The sequence below is a fragment of the Anas acuta genome, chromosome 24 (assembly GCF_963932015.1).
Source record: "Anas acuta chromosome 24, bAnaAcu1.1, whole genome shotgun sequence".
NCBI lineage: Eukaryota > Metazoa > Chordata > Aves > Anseriformes > Anatidae > Anas > Anas acuta.
Window position 1 is genome coordinate 5266694 of NC_089002.1, and position 19418 is coordinate 5286111.

The 19418-nt window shown below is 57.6% G+C and overlaps 1 protein-coding gene across 3 annotated transcripts in view; it reads right to left on the bottom strand.

Moving 5' to 3' along the window:
* The window catches only part of LOC137843856 (receptor-type tyrosine-protein phosphatase V-like), a 32133-nt gene that overhangs the window by 2049 nt on the left and 10666 nt on the right, over positions 1-19418 (bottom strand). The window contains exons 11-38 of one of the 3 annotated variants that reach the window (XM_068659596.1): positions 19097-19366; positions 18531-18803; positions 17925-18194; positions 17355-17627; positions 16362-16634; positions 15566-15838; positions 14602-14871; positions 13757-14035; positions 13397-13531; positions 13076-13286; positions 10383-10450; positions 10068-10191; positions 9721-9768; positions 9175-9268; positions 8587-8677; positions 8222-8298; positions 7290-7424; positions 6940-7062; positions 6300-6460; positions 5749-5884; positions 5221-5300; positions 4521-4608; positions 3972-4062; positions 3243-3319; positions 2796-2930; positions 2150-2272; positions 1559-1716; positions 774-909 (exon numbers count right to left, since the gene is read on the bottom strand). In XM_068659596.1, coding sequence (XP_068515697.1) covers positions 774-909; positions 1559-1716; positions 2150-2272; positions 2796-2930; positions 3243-3319; positions 3972-4062; positions 4521-4608; positions 5221-5300; positions 5749-5884; positions 6300-6460; positions 6940-7062; positions 7290-7424; positions 8222-8298; positions 8587-8677; positions 9175-9268; positions 9721-9768; positions 10068-10191; positions 10383-10450; positions 13076-13286; positions 13397-13531; positions 13757-14035; positions 14602-14871; positions 15566-15838; positions 16362-16634; positions 17355-17627; positions 17925-18194; positions 18531-18803; positions 19097-19366 — 4472 coding nt within the window. Of the gene's footprint in view, positions 1-773; positions 910-1558; positions 1717-2149; positions 2273-2795; positions 2931-3242; positions 3320-3971; positions 4063-4520; positions 4609-5220; positions 5301-5748; positions 5885-6299; positions 6461-6939; positions 7063-7289; positions 7425-7825; positions 7933-8221; positions 8299-8586; positions 8678-9174; positions 9269-9720; positions 9769-10067; positions 10192-10382; positions 10451-13075; positions 13287-13396; positions 13532-13756; positions 14036-14601; positions 14872-15565; positions 15839-16361; positions 16635-17354; positions 17628-17924; positions 18195-18530; positions 18804-19096; positions 19367-19418 lie in introns of those variants that run through there. The other 2 variants (XR_011089730.1, XR_011089731.1) reach the window with 2 other exon arrangements.

Genomic DNA, 19418 nt, shown 5'->3' on the forward strand with positions numbered 1-19418 from the left:
GCGGAGGCCTTGCCCTCCTCCAGCTCCCACCAAGCGCATGGTTCACATTAATTAAGAGTGTGATTAGCCGGTCACAGGCGGCTCTGCAGCTGGGAAGCCCTGGAGAGATCTGCCCCAGTTCTGCCGCCCCCCGTGGGGAGGGTTTCCAGGGATGCTGCAGCAGCGCACACAGCGGCTGCAGCAAAAGGAAAAGCTACCAGAGGGCACCTGTGCCAGCAGCACCCATCAGGAACGGCACAAATGGGGCTGGGAGATGGGGCTGGCATGGCACGGCACGGCTTGGCACAGCTGCAGCACCATCAGTGCCCCAGCCCTGTGGCTGCAGGGCAGCTGGAAACACAGCAGGGTGTCCCACCAAGCTCCTCGTAGGTAACCCCGGCCCTGGTGACAGGCAGGAAAGCGGGAACGTGGCAGAAAAAAAAGCAGATTGCAGGTGTCTGTGCTGACAGCTCTGTGCGGGGACTGAGGGCAGGTTTGTCACGTAGGATCAAACAGTGCTTCGTGGTTTCCAGGGTGGGATGGAAAGAGCAGCTCGCATTTATCGGGAGCTCACAGAAAATTTAACCTATGCTAACTCCAAAACTGAGGAGATCACAAGCCCTCCCCTGGGAAGAGGCAGCACCCTTAGCCCTCGGTGGCTGGCAGAGCCACAGGGAGGGCAAAGCAGGGAATAAAGCCCCGTGTAGCCCATGCAGGGGTGTGGGACCCCGGGGACAGCTCAGCACTGATGTCCCCTCCTGCCCAGCCCGCTGCCCTCCCTCCTTGCCACCTACCAGCGTGGGGGTCATGAGGCAGCAGCTTCTCGTCAGCTGGAGGGTCACCCCGTAGACATCCAGGACCCGCTCTGTTTTCAGCTGGTGCAAGAGGCAATCCAGGGAGATCAGCGTCCCCATTTGGCTCACGCCACCGCTGCAAGGGACAAGGGGGGGTAACTGCAGGCACCAGGCCAAGAGGTGAGAGGCACCATGAGAAACACACAGCAGCTGGCTCTGGTGGGGCAGGGGGGGCTGTGAGCACTGATGAGGGTGGCAGGGAGCTCTGCACTGACCAGTGGTCCCAAAAGTGGCACTGAAGGAGCCTGGAGGCACAGCCCACCCTGCCCTGCCGAGCTGTGCATCCCTCATCTGGGTCAGCCCTGCTAACGTGTGGTCTACTGCTGTCCCTGGCCACAAGCAGAGGAGGTCAGGGCTGCTCCCAGGGTCCCAGCAGCCAGCCCAGGGGTGTCCTGGGCATCACAGCCCAGGAGTGCCTGCTCCATCCGTGCTTGCCCCCAGCCCAGCCCTGTTTGTCTTCCTTATCCTGTGTGCCTGGCTTCATGAGAGCTTCCCTGGCTCCTATGGACTCTCAAAATGCCCCAGAACGCTGAGGCTGTTGGTGGGGGACACAGACTTGCTGGTGGCTATGCCAAGGTGCTGTGGGTACCTGCTCCTAGGAGCTGCCAGGCCAGGCTGGATGGGGCTTGGGGGAGCCTGTGCTGGTGAGAGGGGTCCCTGCCCATGGCAGGGGGTCGGACTGATCTGTAAGGTCTCTTCCAACCCGTTTCTACAATTCCATGTACCTGCAGTGCAGAAGGAGGGGAGCGGCTCTCTTGCGGCTGGGCGCGCACCGTCTGACTGCAGCGAGGAGCTCCGCCAGCCCCTGGGCGTCCGGCTGCTTCGTGCTGCTCCACAGCGTGTACAGGAACTGCTGCACCTGCCTCTCCTTTCCTTTCTTCTCCTGGGGAGACACAAAGAGCTGACAGGGCTGTTGGGGAGGGATGGGTGAGTCTGGAGGCAGAGGAGCCCCAGATGTTGGGTCCTTAGGCTGTCAGATGCTTTTTTGGACTTCTGTAACGCTGTCCTAGGAGTCCTCTCTGGGGCACTGCCCATCGCCTGCACCGTGGGTACTGTGCCCAGGGGAATTGTTCCCCGTCCCCTGACCTTTTGGTAAGGGGTGGGGAAGCCTCCATGGCCTCTCCCATGCATCTCCTGGCAGAAGTCCTTCTGCAGGCTGCAATTGAGACTCCCTCCTGCATTCACAGGCTGCTGGCACTCCACTCCAGAAGCTCAGCCAAGTCTCCGCAGACCTCTCAGCCCCTGCCCCTCCAGACCCGTTGGCTAGCAGTGGGAAATGTCCCAGGCAGTGGGGAAGCCCCACAGAGGACACATACGTGTTTCACTTTGAGCTGGGTACACCTGCATCCCGAGACAGGCTTCTCGGTGCCACACTGGATGGTCAGCATCTTCGTGCAGAGGGAGTCTCCTTCCAGGGGCCAGCACACGTCAGCTGGGACCTGTGCGCAAGAAGTTTGGCTTCGTGTTGGTGGTGGCCGTGCTTCAGACCAGTCACCATCTCAAGGACGTGTGGTGGAGCTGGACTGGGACCTCCCCAAATATCCCTCCATGCCAGTTCATCCCCCAGCTGAAACCCAGAGGAGTTTTTGGAAAAAACAGTGGACAGCAGCCAGGTTCCCTGTTAGCACAGAGGTGTTTGGCAGTGGGACTCTGCTCAGCAAACACTCTCCAGCTCAGCTGGACAGAGGCAGGAGCTGCTGTCCGTGGGTGCCCTGGGGATGCAGCTTTAAGAGACCAAGGATCTGATGGTGGGCAGCAAAGAACCTCCCTCCTGTGACAGGCTGTGGGAGCATTTTGAAAGAGGAAAAGTTCAGCATCAGCCACGCTGGCTCTGCAGTAGGCTTCAGGATAAAAGAAGCACCCCTTCAGAAAAGACAGCCCAGGTTTTGGAGCTCCTCTGGCTTCCAGCTCTGTTAAACAGACCCCTGTTCTGCCAAGGAGCAGGCGGGCACGGTGTCTTACCTCCCCCTTCTCCTGCCACGGCAGAAGCGTTAGGATGGTGTGAACGTCCTGCTCCCACACCAGGGTCCAGAAGTCCTCCATGGTCAGCTTGTCAGGCCCCTGCACAGCCAGATAGTCTCTGCCGGAGCTGCAGCCCTGAGTGGGGAATGAGAACATCACTCTCCAGCTGGAGAAGGTGGCACAGGAACCTGGGCAGCCTGGGCAACTGAGGGAGAGGCCAGGAAAAGAAGGGAAGTTCAGCACGTCAGGGGGAAAGGGGAGAGGAGGAAGCCCCAGGGGAGGGAAATGGGGACAGCCCAAACTGGGCAGAGCCCCAGGAGGGAGGCAAGACTCATCCTCCATCCCCACAGACCCCTCTGGTCCATGAGAGCACCTCACACAGGGTCACAACAGCGGTGGGGAGCAGGGGAGGGGAGCACTGCTTGCTGCAGGGGGAGAACAACTCACCGGGATGCGCCACGCCTGCAGGAGACCTGAGAAAGGGCACTGGTCCAGCAGGGAGAACTTCACCCTGGAGCGATCGTCTGCAAGAGATGTGGATGATGGAGGGAGCCAGGGCAGCCTCACGCTCGCACAGCTCCTGCAAGCAGCCACACAGCTCCAGCCCCCCCATTCGCCACCTCTCTGCCAAGATCCCCTCTCTGCCGTGCTCTCGTACAGCTTGCGGATGCTGGTCCTCAAAACACAGCCTCAGAGCTTCTCCTGGAACCACTGATCCTTTTCTATCCCAATTCCCTTCTCCAGGCAGGTGCATGCAGTGCATGCAGCTTGTCCAGTGGAGATCTGCACATCTCTAAGGATGGAGATGCTGCAGACACTCTGGGCCCCTGCTCCAGTTTTTGGCCGTCTTCATGGGATTTTTTTCCCTTGTACTGTGCTGGAATATCCCGTGTCTTCCAAATTATCCCTGTTGCCTCTTGTCCTTCCATGGAGCACCTGGAGGGACTGCATCTTCTCTGTGCCCTCCCAGCAGGCAAGTTAAGGCAGCGATGTGATCTCCCCTTTGCTTTCTCTCCTCGAGGCTGAACAACCTCCTCCCCAACCTCAGTCCCATACAACACATGCTCCATCCCCCAGCCACCTCCGTAGCATTCTGGTGGACCCACTCCAGAGTGTCAGAAAGCTTTTTTGCACTGTGAGGCATGGCGAGAGGGTGCAAGGAGTCACAGCACTTACATGGCAGGATGCTGGCTGAGGGCCGTGTCTGCTGGTTGCCTGAAGATGGTGTTGCAGAGCTGGCTTCCTCCTTGACAACCTCGAGGAGGGTCTGAGTGAAAGGGAGAGGTGGAAGCGGTGAGCAGAAGAGGTTCAGGAAGATCTGGGGACTCCTGAGGGTGCCCAGCCTCAGCAGCAGGGTGCTTACAGCTGCCCATGCAGAGGCAGCTATGGGACCACCCAGCCAAGGCTCAGTGGGGTGGGCTGCCAGGTCTGCTCCACGCTGTCTGCATCTCTCTGTAGGTCCCTATTGTGTGTAGGATCTGGGAAGGAGGGGTCATGGATGGATCCTGCTTGGTGCAGGACATGTGAGGGAGCTGGGGACACAGTGCCCATGGAGAGGGAAATGCTGCCAGGAGAGCCAGGCACAGGGAAACTGGGGTATGGGACCCACCGAGGAGGGATTTTTAGGGTGTCCCCCAGTCTGAGCAGCTGTTAATGCTCCCCAGGCCCCCTCAGTGCGTGTGGCCGTGGCAGGGCTCCCCACACCTTGCCCAGGACAGTGCTCACCTCGTACTCCCTCAGGAAGCCCGTGTTGGACTTGGCTGCATTCTGGGCATAGTGCTGTGCAAAGCTTTTCAGTGGGATGGGGCAGGACCTGGGGAGAGAAACTGGTGGTAAGGGGGAGGCTGAACAAGTGCAGAATTAGCCAGGCTGTGTCCGCAGGAGCTGGGCAGGGCTGCGGGCAGACCTCCACCCCTCTTGTGGCTCTCCAGCCCCTTTCTGATGGGTCTCAGCTGTAGCACAGCCCAGAGCCCATTGCCAAGACGCAGCATAGGCAAAGGCATCCTCTTTTGAATGAGGTAGGAGAGCGTTTAGCCATACAGATAAATAGGTCACCTCCAGAAGTAGGCTCAGAAACAGGGTAGGGGGGCAAAGCCCTGACCTGCTCCCACCCCCGGGAGCTCTGCAGCTTTTTGGCACAGCCCCTGAGACTGACACTGGGGGGAAGGAGGACGTGGTCCCCCAAGCCCTCGCAGTGTGCCCTGTGCCCCACACTGCTCTAGACTGGGCTCCCTGTGCTGCAAGGAGCGAACAGCCCCAGGCTGAACCCCCTCGAAATGCTGGGTGGGACGGCTGGTGGGGCGCCCCTGCCCTTCTGTCCTGGGATCAAGGCTCAGACTGAGCTCAGGTCCCAGCTTGCTGCCTGGAGGGGCTGTGGGTTAGGGGTTGGGGGGGAAGGGGCAGGTGAAATGCAGCAGGCCCTTACGTCTCTGTCCCTGATAAACCCAGGAGTGGTTCCTCCAAGATCTTGTCCAGGATACAGCTGTGCAGGAAAATATACTGGGACTGGAAGACAAAGGCAGAGAACAATGTAGAACAATCCTGCACCGTGCAGACAGCATGAAGGGGGGTATGGTACCCAGTGGGCAGGGTACGTCCCACTGCTGCTGTGGGTCTGGCAAGCCAAGAATCACACAGAATCACACAGAATTTCTAGGTTGGAAGAGACCTCAAGATCATCGAGTCCAACCTCTGACCTAACACTAACAGTCCCCACTAAACCATATCCCTAAGCTCTACATCTAAGAAGCTGCTGGAGATCCCCACAGAAGGGCAATTTCCACTCCAGCTGAGCTGGCCCTGGGAGATATCACTGCTTTGAGCAGCACCACGACACAGCCACAGGCTGGGGACCAGGCTGGGACCAGTCCACCAGCACATCTGTCTGCCAGCCCTGATGGCTTTTATGCCACAAAGCAGTGGGCCTGGGGGGAAGAGAGAGCAGAGCTCTTACCAGCGTCTGAATCATCTGGTAGCGGTTCATCCGCAAGGTGTAAACCACGCCGAAGGTGTCCACCACCTTCTCCTGCTTCATCTGCTGCAGCAGCCGGTCCAAGGCGATGAAGGTACCGCTACGGCCCACCCCAGCACTGGGAGCACAGACAGCAAGGTTTAAGCATCGCCTGACCCTGCGGCTGATGAGCTCCCCCCCAGCGCTAGGCATGTCTCACCCTGGGGGCACCAGCAATGACTGAGGGGCTGGGGGGCCATTGGGACTGCCCTGGGAGTGCTGAGCATCCCCTGGGAATCACAGAATCGTGGAATGGTTGGGTTGGAAGGGACCTTAAAGCTCATCTAATTACACCTGCCCCCAGCCCTCCCTGATAAAAAGTCCCTCTCCCAACCAGACTGGATGACAGGCTGCCCGCAGCCCTGCCATCCCCAGTGCCCAAGCAAAGAGACTTTCTGCAGCCCGTGCATGCCCTGGGTGCTGCCTTCCCTCCCACCTCATGCACCAGGATGTCCCTGGTCCCCCCCTGCTGTCCCCGCAGTGCTGCTCCTTGCCTGCAGTGCACGAGGGTCGGCCCCGCGTCCTTGGCACTCTGGATGCGCTCCCGGACCAGCTCCCTGAAGGTCATAATGGACGTCGTGGACTCTGGGATGCCGTGGTCGGGCCAGGCTGTGTAGTGCAGGTGGGACACGTGCCGCTCTGCCCGGAGGCCCTCCTGAAAAAGGGTCGATGACACAGATCATCAGCATGCACCCCGCAGCCCCAGGAGCACCCACAGACCCCAGCTCATGTATGGGGACAGCCCACATCACGTCCACCCCGCTGTCTGGTGGCTTCTGCTGCCCTGTCCTGTCCCCACAGCTCCCTGACGTGGCGAGGCGTGTGGAGGTGGCAGGGAGCAGAGCTGCCTTCCTCTGCCCTGAAACACATCCTTGAAGCTGCAGGCGAAGTCCCATAGCAGGGACATCAGGGCAGTGGGAAGGAGGGAGCAAGGGTGGGCAGGAGGCACGGTGCACGTTGGATATGTCCATGTCACCAAGCCTGAGGTGGCACATTGCTCCCCAGAGGGGCTCGGTCTTCTTTGAACCCCGTTACTGGCATAGAAAGGAGATTCTGCCACCACCACTGAGGCGAAACCCCGCTGCATCCCGTGCAGGCCCACAGCCCTCGATGGGGCCCCGGGTCCTTACTCACGTGCCACAGCTTGAACTCACGCATGGTCCACTCGTCCGAGCTGCTCTGTGCCAGCAGGTGGACCCGCACCTGCCCGTAGGAGACTGGGGCGGATTCGGATGGCCAGTAATGATCACAGAGGACCTAGGGTACAGGTAGGACAGGGTCACAGTGAGGCTTAGCCTGCCCACCAGGGTGACATAGCATCTCCAGGTGTGTGGGGAGCTGGGGCAGATCTGTTGGAGACAACAGGGGGTTGCTCCTCGCACCGGGAGATTTGCACTGCTCTCCCCCACCTCCCCTTGGCTCCTACTGAGGAAAGGACCTGTGCAGGTCTTATCACTCGGCTGAGTGTGGCGGTGCACACCTACCCGCCCGTTCTCCATGCACACTGTCAGCATAATGATGTTGCAGACGTTCTGCTCCCACACCAGCCTCCAGAAGTCCTCTATTGTTTTTTTCAGGGGCCCCTGGGTGGCAATGAACTCCTGCTGGGATGTGTAGCCCTGAACAAGAGCCGGAGAGGAGGAGTTGGCAAGTTCCCTGGGACCGAGTCAGTCCTTAATCTGCCTTTGTTGTAGATGGAGAGATGCCCTCAGCCTGTGTGAGCACAGCTTCCTGGGCAGCTGACTTCAGCAGAAGCTTCAGAAGAAGCTGACTGCACAGGAAACGTGCTGCCCAGCACGTGCTCTACTTCTTTGGAATAGGGACGTGACCCCCCACTTCCCTCCAAGCAGTTCCTCGTTCAGCCTAACCAGGGAAAGACAAATCTGGGTCTTCCTTGAGCTCTTCAACCAGTGCTGGAGGTAGGGTGAGCATGTGAGGTCCCAGGCTTCTCTGCCTTTGTCCCGTTGGCACACGCATGCCCCGCGGATTCCCACAGCATGCTGCGTGCCCTGCCTGTTACCTGGGGAAAGCTCCCGGGTGGGGGGTGCTGGCACAGCTCCGGGGTTGTTCAAATGCAGCTGCACAGACCAGAAGGAGAAAGAGCAGACAGACAGACGGGGCAGTAAGCTGGGAGAGGACGGAAAGAGGACAGTGCTCGAGAAGAAGGAAGAAAGCCTTGCCAGTCTCCCCACACTCGCTCACTCTGCGTTCACAGCACTTTGCCATCAAATGCTCGCCATCAACCTCTGCTAGAGAGCAACCATGAATCTCTGCCCGACCCCAACACCTCGCCAGTCTGCCAGCTGTGGTTCCAGTGGCTCTTGTCCACCGGCCCTCACAGCCTCAGTCCAGTCTGGGTTCTCTGATGGTGCCCTGAGGCCGTGCCTCTACGTGGGGAAGGCAAGCGGGCACTCACAGGCACGAAGTTGGCATTGATGTAGTCCGTGTGCGGATCCTCCCCCTGCTGGCTCAACTTGACCCAAGAATGATCATCTGAAAGAGACCACACATGTCTGGGACCCCTGGCAGCCCTTCACCGAGACACAGCTGCAATTTCATCTGGTTTACACCCCATGAGAAGCCCCAGCAGCTCCTCCAGCCCCATGTATGGACCCAGCAGCAGGGCTCTGTGCTCTGCCGGTCGCTCTCCTCCCCAGGGAGCAGCAATCACGGCACTCCCCAAAGCTCTGGGACATGCACGGTCTCCCCGTGGTGCCCAACTGGGACCCGTCCCTGAGCGGGGCTCACCCCTGGGAGCTGGGGGCAGGAGGCAGCACTTACAGGGCAGCACGTGTGGGTATCTGTTCTTGGAGATGTTGGCTGGCAGCTCAGCCTCCACCTTGGGCTGCTCCTTCCCAACTTCTTTCAGCTCCTGTGGCACGGAGTTAGTCAGGCAGAGCAAGTCAGAGCTCACAGACATTGGCGCTAGGGAAGCTAGCCTGAGATGAATCTCACAACCTGATCCTGTGGCTCTGACAGTGCCCCTCAGAATCCTTTTGTCTGCAGGCTCTTTTCCCAAACCCTCCAGGCAGATCTCATTGCAATACCGCTCCATTCCTTGCCTCCAGCCCAGGTCTGGGGCCCTGAGCTTTGCACACCAGCAGCTATGGGCTGTGCTCGTTCACCTCATGTCATAGACAACACGTATTTCTACCAAAACTTGAACAAACCATGTTTTCAGGAAGGGAATTGCCTGATCTTTGCCAATTGCCTTTGGCTTCCAGGACTGCCCAGCGGAGTGGCCAGGGAGGTGGTTTACTGTTCCTGCACCCAACGGCCAGGACACATCTTCCTTTGAGCCAGGCTGGATCTGAAAGAGCTATCTAGAGGGGAAATTAAGTCCCATCCCTAGCAGGAGTCTCAGCTCACCTCAAACTCCTGGAAAAAAGCGTGGTTACCACTTGCTGTCTTCATCTCATAGTACTGCTTGAAGTTCTGTATGGGAATTGGCCGGTGGACATTTCTGCATGAAATGAAGTCCAGAGGAAAACTTGCCTTAGCTTTTGGGAGGTCTGGCAGGCCAGCCACGCAGCCAGAGAAACAGCCCAGCCTCGAGACCTGCGGTACCTGGATGCACACACAGGGGGTGGTTTATAGCCCACAGCACTGCCCAGGGAAACGAGTCCAACAGAGCAGTGCTCAGACACTGGGAGGGATTTCAGGTTGGTGAGGATATTCTCCTACTGCAGAAGCCTTGCAGAGGAGGTGACAATACATTTCCCACTTGCGTTGGCATGGAATGGAGATGGGCAATAAATGATGGACATGGGAAAGCCTGGGCTTTAAAAGGTAATGGGAAGGAGAGGACACATAGCTTGTTTTTTCCTGAGTCAAAGCATGAAAAAGGAAGTAGGTGAAGGGCTCTGGCACCTGCCTTGCAAGCAGAGAGGGAAGAGTCCTGCCGGTAGCACTCACCTCAAGCTGTAGGTCACCATTTCCTGGGGCAGGCTGTTCTTCTGTGTTCTGGAAGCAAAACATGGGAGTTGTTACTCTTCCCTGCAGCGCAGGGGCTGATCCTGCAAGCGTACTGTGTGCTGCTGGCTCTTGGAGCACCTGTGAGCAGGAGGCTCACATCAGCTCCCCTCTGCCTGCTGCTTTTGCTTTCTGTCTCTCAGGGACAGCTCCAGCTGGTGGGTGTCCTGGTTTCCCCAAAGCTTCTTTTACACCCTCTCACTGCTCTTCCTCCTGGCCTGGCATTTAAGGCTGGGTTTTGCTGAGATTCCCAGCCTGCACCCGCTGGGTAAGAGATGGCTCATCCTCACCTCCTCGCCCTGAGCTGCTTCCAGTAGACCAGAGCGAAAATGGCTGTGAGTGTCAAGAGAAATCCCACGACAATTCCAGCTATCACTGGCATTGGGAGCGGAGTTGCATCCACACCTTGAGCAGCTGGAATCAAAAAGAGGAAAGATGGACAGAAATATGAGCCAGTGAATGACTACATTTGCACTCTTTATTATATTTACTACAGCCCATGAGCTCCCTCTGGCTTGCCATTAGCTGGCTGTAAATTCTCTCCAACCTGCACAGCCTGGTAGGGAAGAGGACAGAGCAGCGGTGAGATAATGTACCCATCTTACCTGAAAAGGTGGTGAACGACACTGCAGGGGCCACGGGGTCGTACTTGGTGAAGGCAGCGATGCTGAACCTAGGGCAAAGCAGAGTTGTGCATCAGGGGCAGCCAGCAGCAGTAAGGGCCAGCTGCCTCTGCGTTGGACGAGGCTGGTTTTCTGGAATGGAATTTAGGGGATGTATTGAAATGGTCTTTCCTCCCTTTTCTGCCTCGTGGACAAGTCTGTTACACTTGGGAGAATGTCAGAAAATGTCAGAAAATGCAAACGGGGAACAGCTCTCCACCAAGGTGCTACCTGCAGGCAGGCAGAGAGCTGTGCTCGCTTAGCAGGCAGAAAGGGAAAGTCAGCAGCAGGTGGGGAGGGTGGAGGTGGGCTGAGTCGCTGTCTCAGCTCACGCCAACCCATTAATTCCTGGAGAGATGAGCCCAGTGACTTTGAAACAGGGGCACCTCAGCTGGTGGGGCTGACCCAGACCACACAGCACAGAGCTGGCTGGGGCCTCCTGCTCCCAGTGGAGATCTGCCCTACATCCTCCTCCTCCGAGCAGTGCACACACCAAGCCTCACAGCGCCCTGCAGAGCTGAATTTCTTCTCCTCCCAGTGTATAACCTGGAAGGGCAGGTCCTCTGGTGCCCTAAATGCAAAGTAGGGCTTCCAAACGTAGCTTTGGATTTTAGCAGCCTAGAGTTTGCAGAGTCCAGGGTGAGCTCCTTCTGGCAGCATCCCAGACCTGGCCTCTGGGAGCAAAAATCTCTTTGGAAACTGGGCCTGCAGATGTCGTGCTATGAGATAAGGGTTTGTGGATAAATAACTCACTGAAAGATAGGAAAGAAGGGTTGGCTTTCAGAGCAGAAACGGGCAGCCACTGGTATCTGCTTTTCACCACACTGCTGATGATTAACTGGTAAAACAATAGGGAGGATATTTGTTATTTAGGGAAGCCAAAATGAAAGTGATGGTTAGTACATGTCATTCAATGACAGTAGGTGGTGTAATGACACCGTGACAGAGCTGCTCCCTTCCCGAAAGCGGATGTTGGAGGGAAAATGGCAACTGGGCAGCGTGACGGTGGATATACACACAGGCTGGGACAGTGTTTGGGGGCAGAGGGGTCTCCTGCTGTGTTTGTGCTGCTGTTAAACTACCCTCGAGGCTGCTGGCAGCTATCAGATGGGGTCTGGCAGATCTTGGTCTGAGCTCAGCAGTGCTGGCTGGAGCAGAAAGCCAGACCCGAGGCTGCAGGGGTTAAGCAGCAAGGTTTGCTGAGCCATGCCTGAGGGTGAGTGGGCAGGAACAATAGCAAGAAGGAAGAATAGATGGGCAATCAATCTCAAACCTTCTCAATCAATTGGACGCTCTCCCATGCCTGCTCTGGGGTGCAATACCTCAACACCTGCATGGGCATGGGATGGGAATGCAGGATCATTCCAGTTATCCTGCCAGGCATGATAATGCGTTGCCTCAAGAGAGCTGAGAACAGCTGTTAGCTCTTGACATCCTGCTGTGGGTGGGATTTCCAAGGGAATGGCTGTCTTGAAAATCCCTTTTGTTCTCTGCCACCCACCTGACTCAGGCCTGTGCTGACATCGACCTTTATTCTTTGCCAGTGCTGGCCCAAACAGGGCGCTTGAGTCCCTGTTTGGTAACACGTGTACATCTCAAATGGCTCCAATTTACTCTTTTTGTGTGTGTGTGTGTGTGTGTGTGTGTGTGTGTGTGTGTGTGTGTGTGTAAGCATTAAGTCTGCACATAGCAGAAATAGAAAGAGAATCAGAAGACAATAAGGAAGGTAGGAGAGCCAGAAGGTCCAAACCTGGCACCAGGGACCTGGACTCCACTCCCCCCAAACTTAAGGGCAGATCTAAGCCTCCATATTTTACTCATATGAGAAAACGAGGCTCTCTTGTCAGGCGCACACTCTCTCTTGTTATTCCTCTCTCTTTTCCCAAAGCTCTGAGATTTCTATCATTATTCAGCCGTCCTTGCTATATGCTCCTTTAAATTGGAGAGGGACAATCTTCCAGATTTCTGGAGGACCCTTTGTCAGGAGTGCCTGGAGATATGGCCCCTATTAACAACGGACTGCCTAAAGAAATGATTCTTTGTTTGCAGAAGAAATCTTGTTTTACCAGCAAATATTTTAAAGGAGCCCTACAATAAAATATGTATGCTTGTGCATTCATGCTGCTGTATTTTATTTACTGTCAAATATGACTGTGAATTTATGGACCTTGTGATCTGTGTGTGTGCATGCCTCGTGAGGAATTTGAACCTTAGGCTGTGCAATTTGCAACCCTCAACCTTTGGGACCCCAGCTGTGTAGGCACCATTTGAACTAATGTCCCCACTCCCTGTGTGCATGTGGGCTCTGGGTCACATCCAAGTACCAGCACCCATTTCCAGTCTTAACCTCGAGGTGGACAACCATCCAGCTCCCAAGACAACCTACACAGCCCTTGTCAGCCTCAACTTTTGTTTCTGCTCTCCCTCTCCTTGCCCACTTCCACCAACATCCTCCGATGTGTCAGCCCTTGCATCCCTCAAATGCTGCTTGGCCGAGCAAACCCCAGGCTCTGCCCCTGGGGGTTTGCAGAGTACGAGGGTGAGGTGAGAGCGAGGACGCTGCTGGCACCTTGCAGGGGTCTTGTGGGGTCCCTTCTGTCCTGCAGCCCCTCAGGAGGGAGGCTGGCATCTCTCACCTGTACTGCTCGTTGGCTTTCAGCTTCCCGTTGCAGGTTGCCCTGGACTGGCCACAATCTTCTGTTCCCACTGGCACTCGCCAGGTTTCAGGGGATCTCCTGGGGCTCGGGTGGAAGGGATTGGGGATTAGCACAGCCAGGTAGGAGTCCTCCGTCCCATAGTAGTGGTCATACCAGGTGCTGGACATGGTTTCCTGGGTGGGCCTCAGCACTGAAGGGGAACATACAAGAGGACAGAGGTAACACGGACGTGGTGTGCAGAGGACTCGCTGCCCTCTTGCTGGGGAGCCACTGCAGCTCCCAATGCACAGGGACACTTACGTGAATCATTAGTGGTAGCGACAACACCATAGTACTCAATTTGGCCATTCTCCTCGCTGAACAGGTCGGATGAAATGACGACTGTGGAGCTGGCCTCGACCTGGAAGACGTCTGCTCGCAGGGGTGGTGGCAGGGCTGGAAGAGGAAGCAGAAAGCACAGCCTGTTAGTGTGCCCTGCTCCCACAGACCGATTGCTCAACATGTGGCAGCTCCCGGCATCACCACCCAGTGCCCTGACCCTCAGCAGTGCAAGGCACGCAGGGCTCAGAGATGTCTGAAGAAGTCCCCAGGTCTAATTATCAACACCCACCGTCCTCTCCTGGGGTCTGTGGCAAGGCTGTGGAAAAGAAGGGCACTCACCCTCCACTGTTGTGTTGCAGAGCAAAGGCACAGCCCGGCTCCTCACGGCATTCATGCCCACTGTGCTGATGGTGATTCGGTACGAGGAGTCTGGGCCCAGCCCCTCCAGCCTGGCTGTGCTCGTAGGAACGCTCACGATGTACTTGGAGGCAGGGGGTCTGTCGGAGAGTCTCTCTGTCACCACCTCATAAGCCTCCACGTCTCCCAGAGAGCTGGTCCAGTTCAAAAAAAGGCTCCTGGACTCCGGTAGGCATTGCACATCCTCCACTGGGTTTGGCTCTGCGAAGGAGATAGCCCTGGATATGGCAGGCCCTAAACGTACTGGGACAGAAAAAACCCAGCCCCAGACTAGAAGTCACCATCACGGTCCTGTGCTGCCAGTCCCTGGGTCAGTGGGAGAGCTCAAAGTGTTTGGATAACGCTCTCAGACATGGTCTGATTTTTTGGGTGGTCCTCTGGGGACCCAGGTGTTGGACTGGATGATCCTTGCGGGTCCAACTCTGGATATGATCCGATGACATCTGTGGCTCGGGAAACTTCTGCGCCAAGGGCCACAGGACAAGGTGAGTGGGTCAGGGCCAGAGCAGGAGATGGCTTTTAAGAGAAGCAGTTCAATGGACCTCTCTGCAGAGTCTGCTTTGCTTTACCAGTAGCCAGGCCACCAGATCATGGGAAGTGGTGGGGTTTAGGGAGCTGATGGCTTCTGGAGGGATCACCTTGCTGCTCTCCTGTACCTCCCACCAGGAAAACTTGCACCCTGCTGCTGAACCCCAAGGGTTGATTCAGCCTCAAGCCCTCCCCAGGCATTTCTCAGCCCTCCCAGCCCCAAAGCAGTGCATACGAACCCATTGGCACCGCCAAGGGCTTGGTGCTGCTCCAGTAGGGCCCGGCCACGCAGCTCAAGGAGACGGAGTAGTTCCTCCCTGGCACCAGCCCCTGCAAGAGGTGCTGGACTTGTCCTTTGGCGAGAGCGTGCCGTGAGGGCAGCGAGCCATTCCTGGGGTCCCGCAGCCACAGCTGGCAGTCATCCTGCTGGCCAGGGACACTGTCCCAGGAGATGAGCATCGTGTTGTTCCCTTCTGCCACTGCAGAGAGGTTTTTGGGAACCGAGGGGGCTGCAAGGAAAACCACAGCAGGGGAGAGTTACTGGGATGCTTGGCCCTCTCTTGCATGTGCAGAGGTACAAGCAGAAGATGGGAAATATCCAGGGAAGCTTTGTGTGCTAACACAAAGTGATAACACTCCTGCAGCTGCTGGCTGCCACTACCAGAAACAGCTTTTAAAGGGCAATAGGAGGACAAGCAGAGTGATGAGCATGAGGAGGTGGCTTCTTCCTCTCGCTAACTAGCAAGTTGCATCAGAGACCTGCCTGAAGGGCTCCGCATGTGACTCCCAATACCCCGCAAGGGGCTGGCTGAGCGTGGGAGCAGAGACCTCTGGATTCCCCAAGCAAAGTGCAGGGACTGTGGGGATAAGCACATGAAAAGGCTTATTGTGCTTATCTGCAATTTCCACATTCCTGAAAAAAGAAAAAAAAAAAAGCCTGGCTTCCCCATATTTCCCATGCCAGGAATTTTCTGAGTGCCTGGGAGAAAGGCGGTGGGGATGGTGAGGTACCAAAGGGCAGCTGTATTGCCTGCTCTCCCCTCCGCTGGCTCACCCAGACAATGATCCCACTGCTAGAGCCATACCTGCAGCTTCCAGACAACATTCCCAGCCCCAGCCCTGCCCCTTCCCTCTGCAGGAGCTGAGCCTGCCCAGCTGGGGAGGGCTGAGCATCACGCACGACCCCCAGCTCCCACCACTTACTCGTCCAGTCGCTGATGTTCTCTGCGGAGGCTGCGTAGGGCCCTGCCATGGACACCACTTCCAGCAGGTATTTCTGTCCCGGAGCCAGACCAGAAAAGGTGTATTTGCTGATGCCTTTCCCAACAGATGTGTTGGCTGCCAAAATACCCGATCCCGAGTAATACAGGAGGAGCCTGTACCCATCCTGTCCGTGGGGTTCGGCTGTCCAGGACACGCTCAGCCTGTTGGGATACCCCTGGTTCGTCATGTACACGTTTTGGGGTGCCAGGGGATCTGGAGAGAGAGGATGAGCATCATGTATCAGTGAAGGGTCTGAGGACATTGCTCAGTCACTGGCAGTGTCATCGGAAGGGATGGACCGTGCAAGACAGGGCTCTTTGTCTCGGCTGGCTGGCTGCACCCACCAGCCTGGAGGCAGCTTCTGCAAGCCTCTAGCGGTGCCTGGCTGGACAGAGACAGCCTTGTCCCGGCTGCAGCAAGCCACCGAGATGGGCGAGCAGGGTGCACCCAGCCAGCTGGAGGTGGGAGCTGAACACCCCCATCCTGCTGCTCCCAGTGAGCTTCTCCTCTGGTGCTCAGCTCCCAGAGATGCAGCTGCCCTCATCTAGGTTGAGGGAGCTGACGGCGAGGGTGGGCAGAGCCCTGCTCAGTGCCATGGCACTGATGTGCCCTTGGGTTGAGGTAGGGCTTGGGGTCTCCATGCGGGTCAGTGGGGCCATACCTTTTGCTACAATCCCACAGAGGCTACACCCACACCCAGCAAGGAACAAAATCACCCTCCAACCCCACTACTCACACGTCCAGTTGCTGACGTTCCCTGCAGGTGTCCGGTAGGACCCAGCTACAGAGACCACCTCCAGCACGTACTTGCTTCCTGGGGCCAGGCCCGTGAAGGTGAAGTTGTGGGTGTCTCTCCCAGCTGAGGCTGTAGCTGCCACGGTGCCCAGCCTGGCGTGGTGCAGGGTCAGCCTGTAGCCATCTCGCCCCCCGGCCGCGGCTCCCCAGGACGCGCTCAGCCTGTCGGGGTGCCCCGTGCTCAGCAAGCGCACAGCAGCCGGGGGCAGTGGGCCTGGGGAGTCACCAGACCTGGTATTAGGGATTGGAGGCCAGGCAGAAGGAAAGAGATGCTTGGTGGGACACTGTGGAGCAGGATTGGTGCTCCCTAAGGTCTGGATATGCGGGGCCACTCTGGCACACTCCCACTCCTGACTTTTCTTCTCCATCCCCTTCCCACCTCACCTCATTTCTCATCCTTTGTGGTCCCTCACTCACCAGCCCTTCTTCATCCCCATCCTATTCACACTCCCCTCCCCACGCCCAGCTGCCAGACCTTGCCACGGGTGTATGCACACATCCTCCAGCACACAGAACTGGCAGAGGGCTTGTCGAAACCTCATGCAGCCCTAAAATGCTTCTGAGTGGGCAGAGGGGTTGGGCTCATCCATCTCCAGAGCAGAGACCTGTTCTACTGGGGGAAAGAGGTGGATGACCCTCTTCTACTGCTCTGATTCACAGACCTTTATGGGAACGTGGTTTCTACCTGCTGGAGGAGACTCAACAAGGGTGCAAATGCTCGGATGTACAGGGAGATGGGACTGCTTGGGCAGGGGATGTCCCCATGTGGGCACGGCTGGGTAACCCTGCATGTCACCAGCATTTTGCACCCATGCACGTGGGTATGCACACCTCCAAAGGCACCAGATCCCCTATAAGCCTCCCAGACCTCTCCAGGGCTGCCCAGTGTAGCCTCTCCCAGCCCTCTGCAGGGGACAGTCCTCTGGGCACTCACGCGTCCAGCCACTGACGTTGGGTGCTGCTGCCTGGTATGGTCCAGCTGTGGCACTGGCCTCCAGGGAGTACTGGCATCCTGGGGCCAGGCCCATGAAGGTGAAGTTGTGGGTGTCTCTCCCAACTGAGGCCGTAGCTGCCACGGTGCCCAGCCTGGTGTGGTACAGGGTCAGCCTGTAGCCATCTCGCCCCCCGGCTGCGGCTCCCCAGGACGCGCTCAGCCTGTCGGGGTGCCCCGTGCCCAGCCAGTGCACAGAAACAGGGGGCAGTGGTCCTGGGGAGAAAATACAGCTTATTGGCAGGAGCCATGTCTAGCTCTCTGGCAGCTGCCTCAAGAGGTTGCCTCCTCCCTAGGGCTGCATGTGGATGGCTGCTTGGGTGTGGGTGGCCAGGCCATGGGGTCCAGCACAGACCCCCCAGTGCTGCACCCATCAGGACATGAGCACTAGGCACTTGTGTGGATGGGAGAGGAAGGCAGGATCTGGCTGGACCAGTATGGCCTCTGACTCGAACTGGGAATGAGGGAGATCTGGTGGAAGACACCTGGCCGCAAGGGGAGCATCATACTCACGTGTGCAGTGGGTGAGGTTTGGGGTGCTGGTGTGGTAGGGCCCAGCCGTGGCTCTCACCACCACGCTGTAGCGGGTGCCAGGGTTCAGGTTTTTGAAGGTGTGGCTCCTGGCATCCCCAGCCAGCGCCGTGTGCTCAGCACCACTGCTGGAGGCTGTGTCGTGGAGCTCCACCACGTAGCCCTCTGCTCCGTGCCCCGTGGCTGCCCAGGATGCCCGCAGTGCTGAGGCAGAGGGGCTGCTCAGGGTGAAGTTGGCAGGGGCCAAGGGATCTGGAAACAAACAAAAAAAAAGAAAAAAAAAAGCAGAGGGTCAGCTCCTGCTGTGTGCCACAGTGCTGGGAGCTGGCTGCCTGGCTGGGTGGGTGCTCATGCACCAAGCAGGGGGCTGGGTGGCCACCAGAGGTCCTCCCAGAGAGAAGGATGGGGTAAATGGGCAGTCAGGGTGCAGGGCTCCAAGCACAATTGGGCAGCAAGCAAAAAGGATGAGTGTGCACAGCAGGGACGGGTTGGGATGGGGAAGGTGGTGGTGGGTGCTCCGCAGGGCTCCGATGGGTGCTATGGGGCACGGTGGAGAGCCCTGTGCTCAACCCAGCCCCTCAGACTCACACGTCCACTGGGTGATGTTGGTGGAGGAGGCTTCGAAGGAGCCTTTCACAGCAAAGACCTGCAGAGCAAACTTGCTGCCTGCCTCCAGGTGAGTCCAGGTGATGTTCTGGGCATCCTGACTCAGGGTCTGGACCCGCTCCCTGCTGCGGGTGGTGAGGCTGTACAGAACAGCACGGTAGTGGTCCCTCCTGCCGGGGGGCTTGTTCCACCATGCGTGAAGCTCCGAGGAGCTGCCTGGGTTGGTAAGGCTCAGGTTTGTCGGAGCAGCAGGAACTGCAAGGAAAGACAAATATACAAGTTGGAGAAAAAAAGGTCCAGTCCTGAACATGCAACAAAATCCCCAGAAAAGCCTTGCTTTCCCCGGGCAGCCAACACAACAGCCCAGAAAGTGCCCTGTGCCCCTTGGTGCAAGAAGGCTGCAAGAGGCAGGAGATGACTGCAAGCCAGCAACATCGAGAAAAAGGCCACGGTGCCCTCCAGTCCTCCTCCAAACACAGATCCCATCCCACCTGGGGCTCCTTGCAGCTCCCCCACCTCCATCACCTGAGGGTGCTGAGGGTGCTCACCTGTGCACCCAGAGGTGTTCCTGGGGAGGGAGCGGTAGGGGCCGGCTACTGCCCAGATCTCAACAAGGTAGCAAGTCCCTGGTGCCAGCCGCCCCAGGGTGATGTTGGTGCTGTCTTTCCCTGCTTCCAGGTTCCTTGCAGGCGAGGACAAGCCCTCCTCGTGCATGCTGAGCAGGTATCCATCCCTCTGCCCAGGAGGGGTCTCCCAGCGCACAGCCAGAGCCCAAGTTCCGACAGGGCTTGCTGATAGGGAGAGTGGAGGTAATGGGACTGCGGGAGAGAAAAGGCATTACAGGGGATAAACCTGGGATGCTCAGGACTG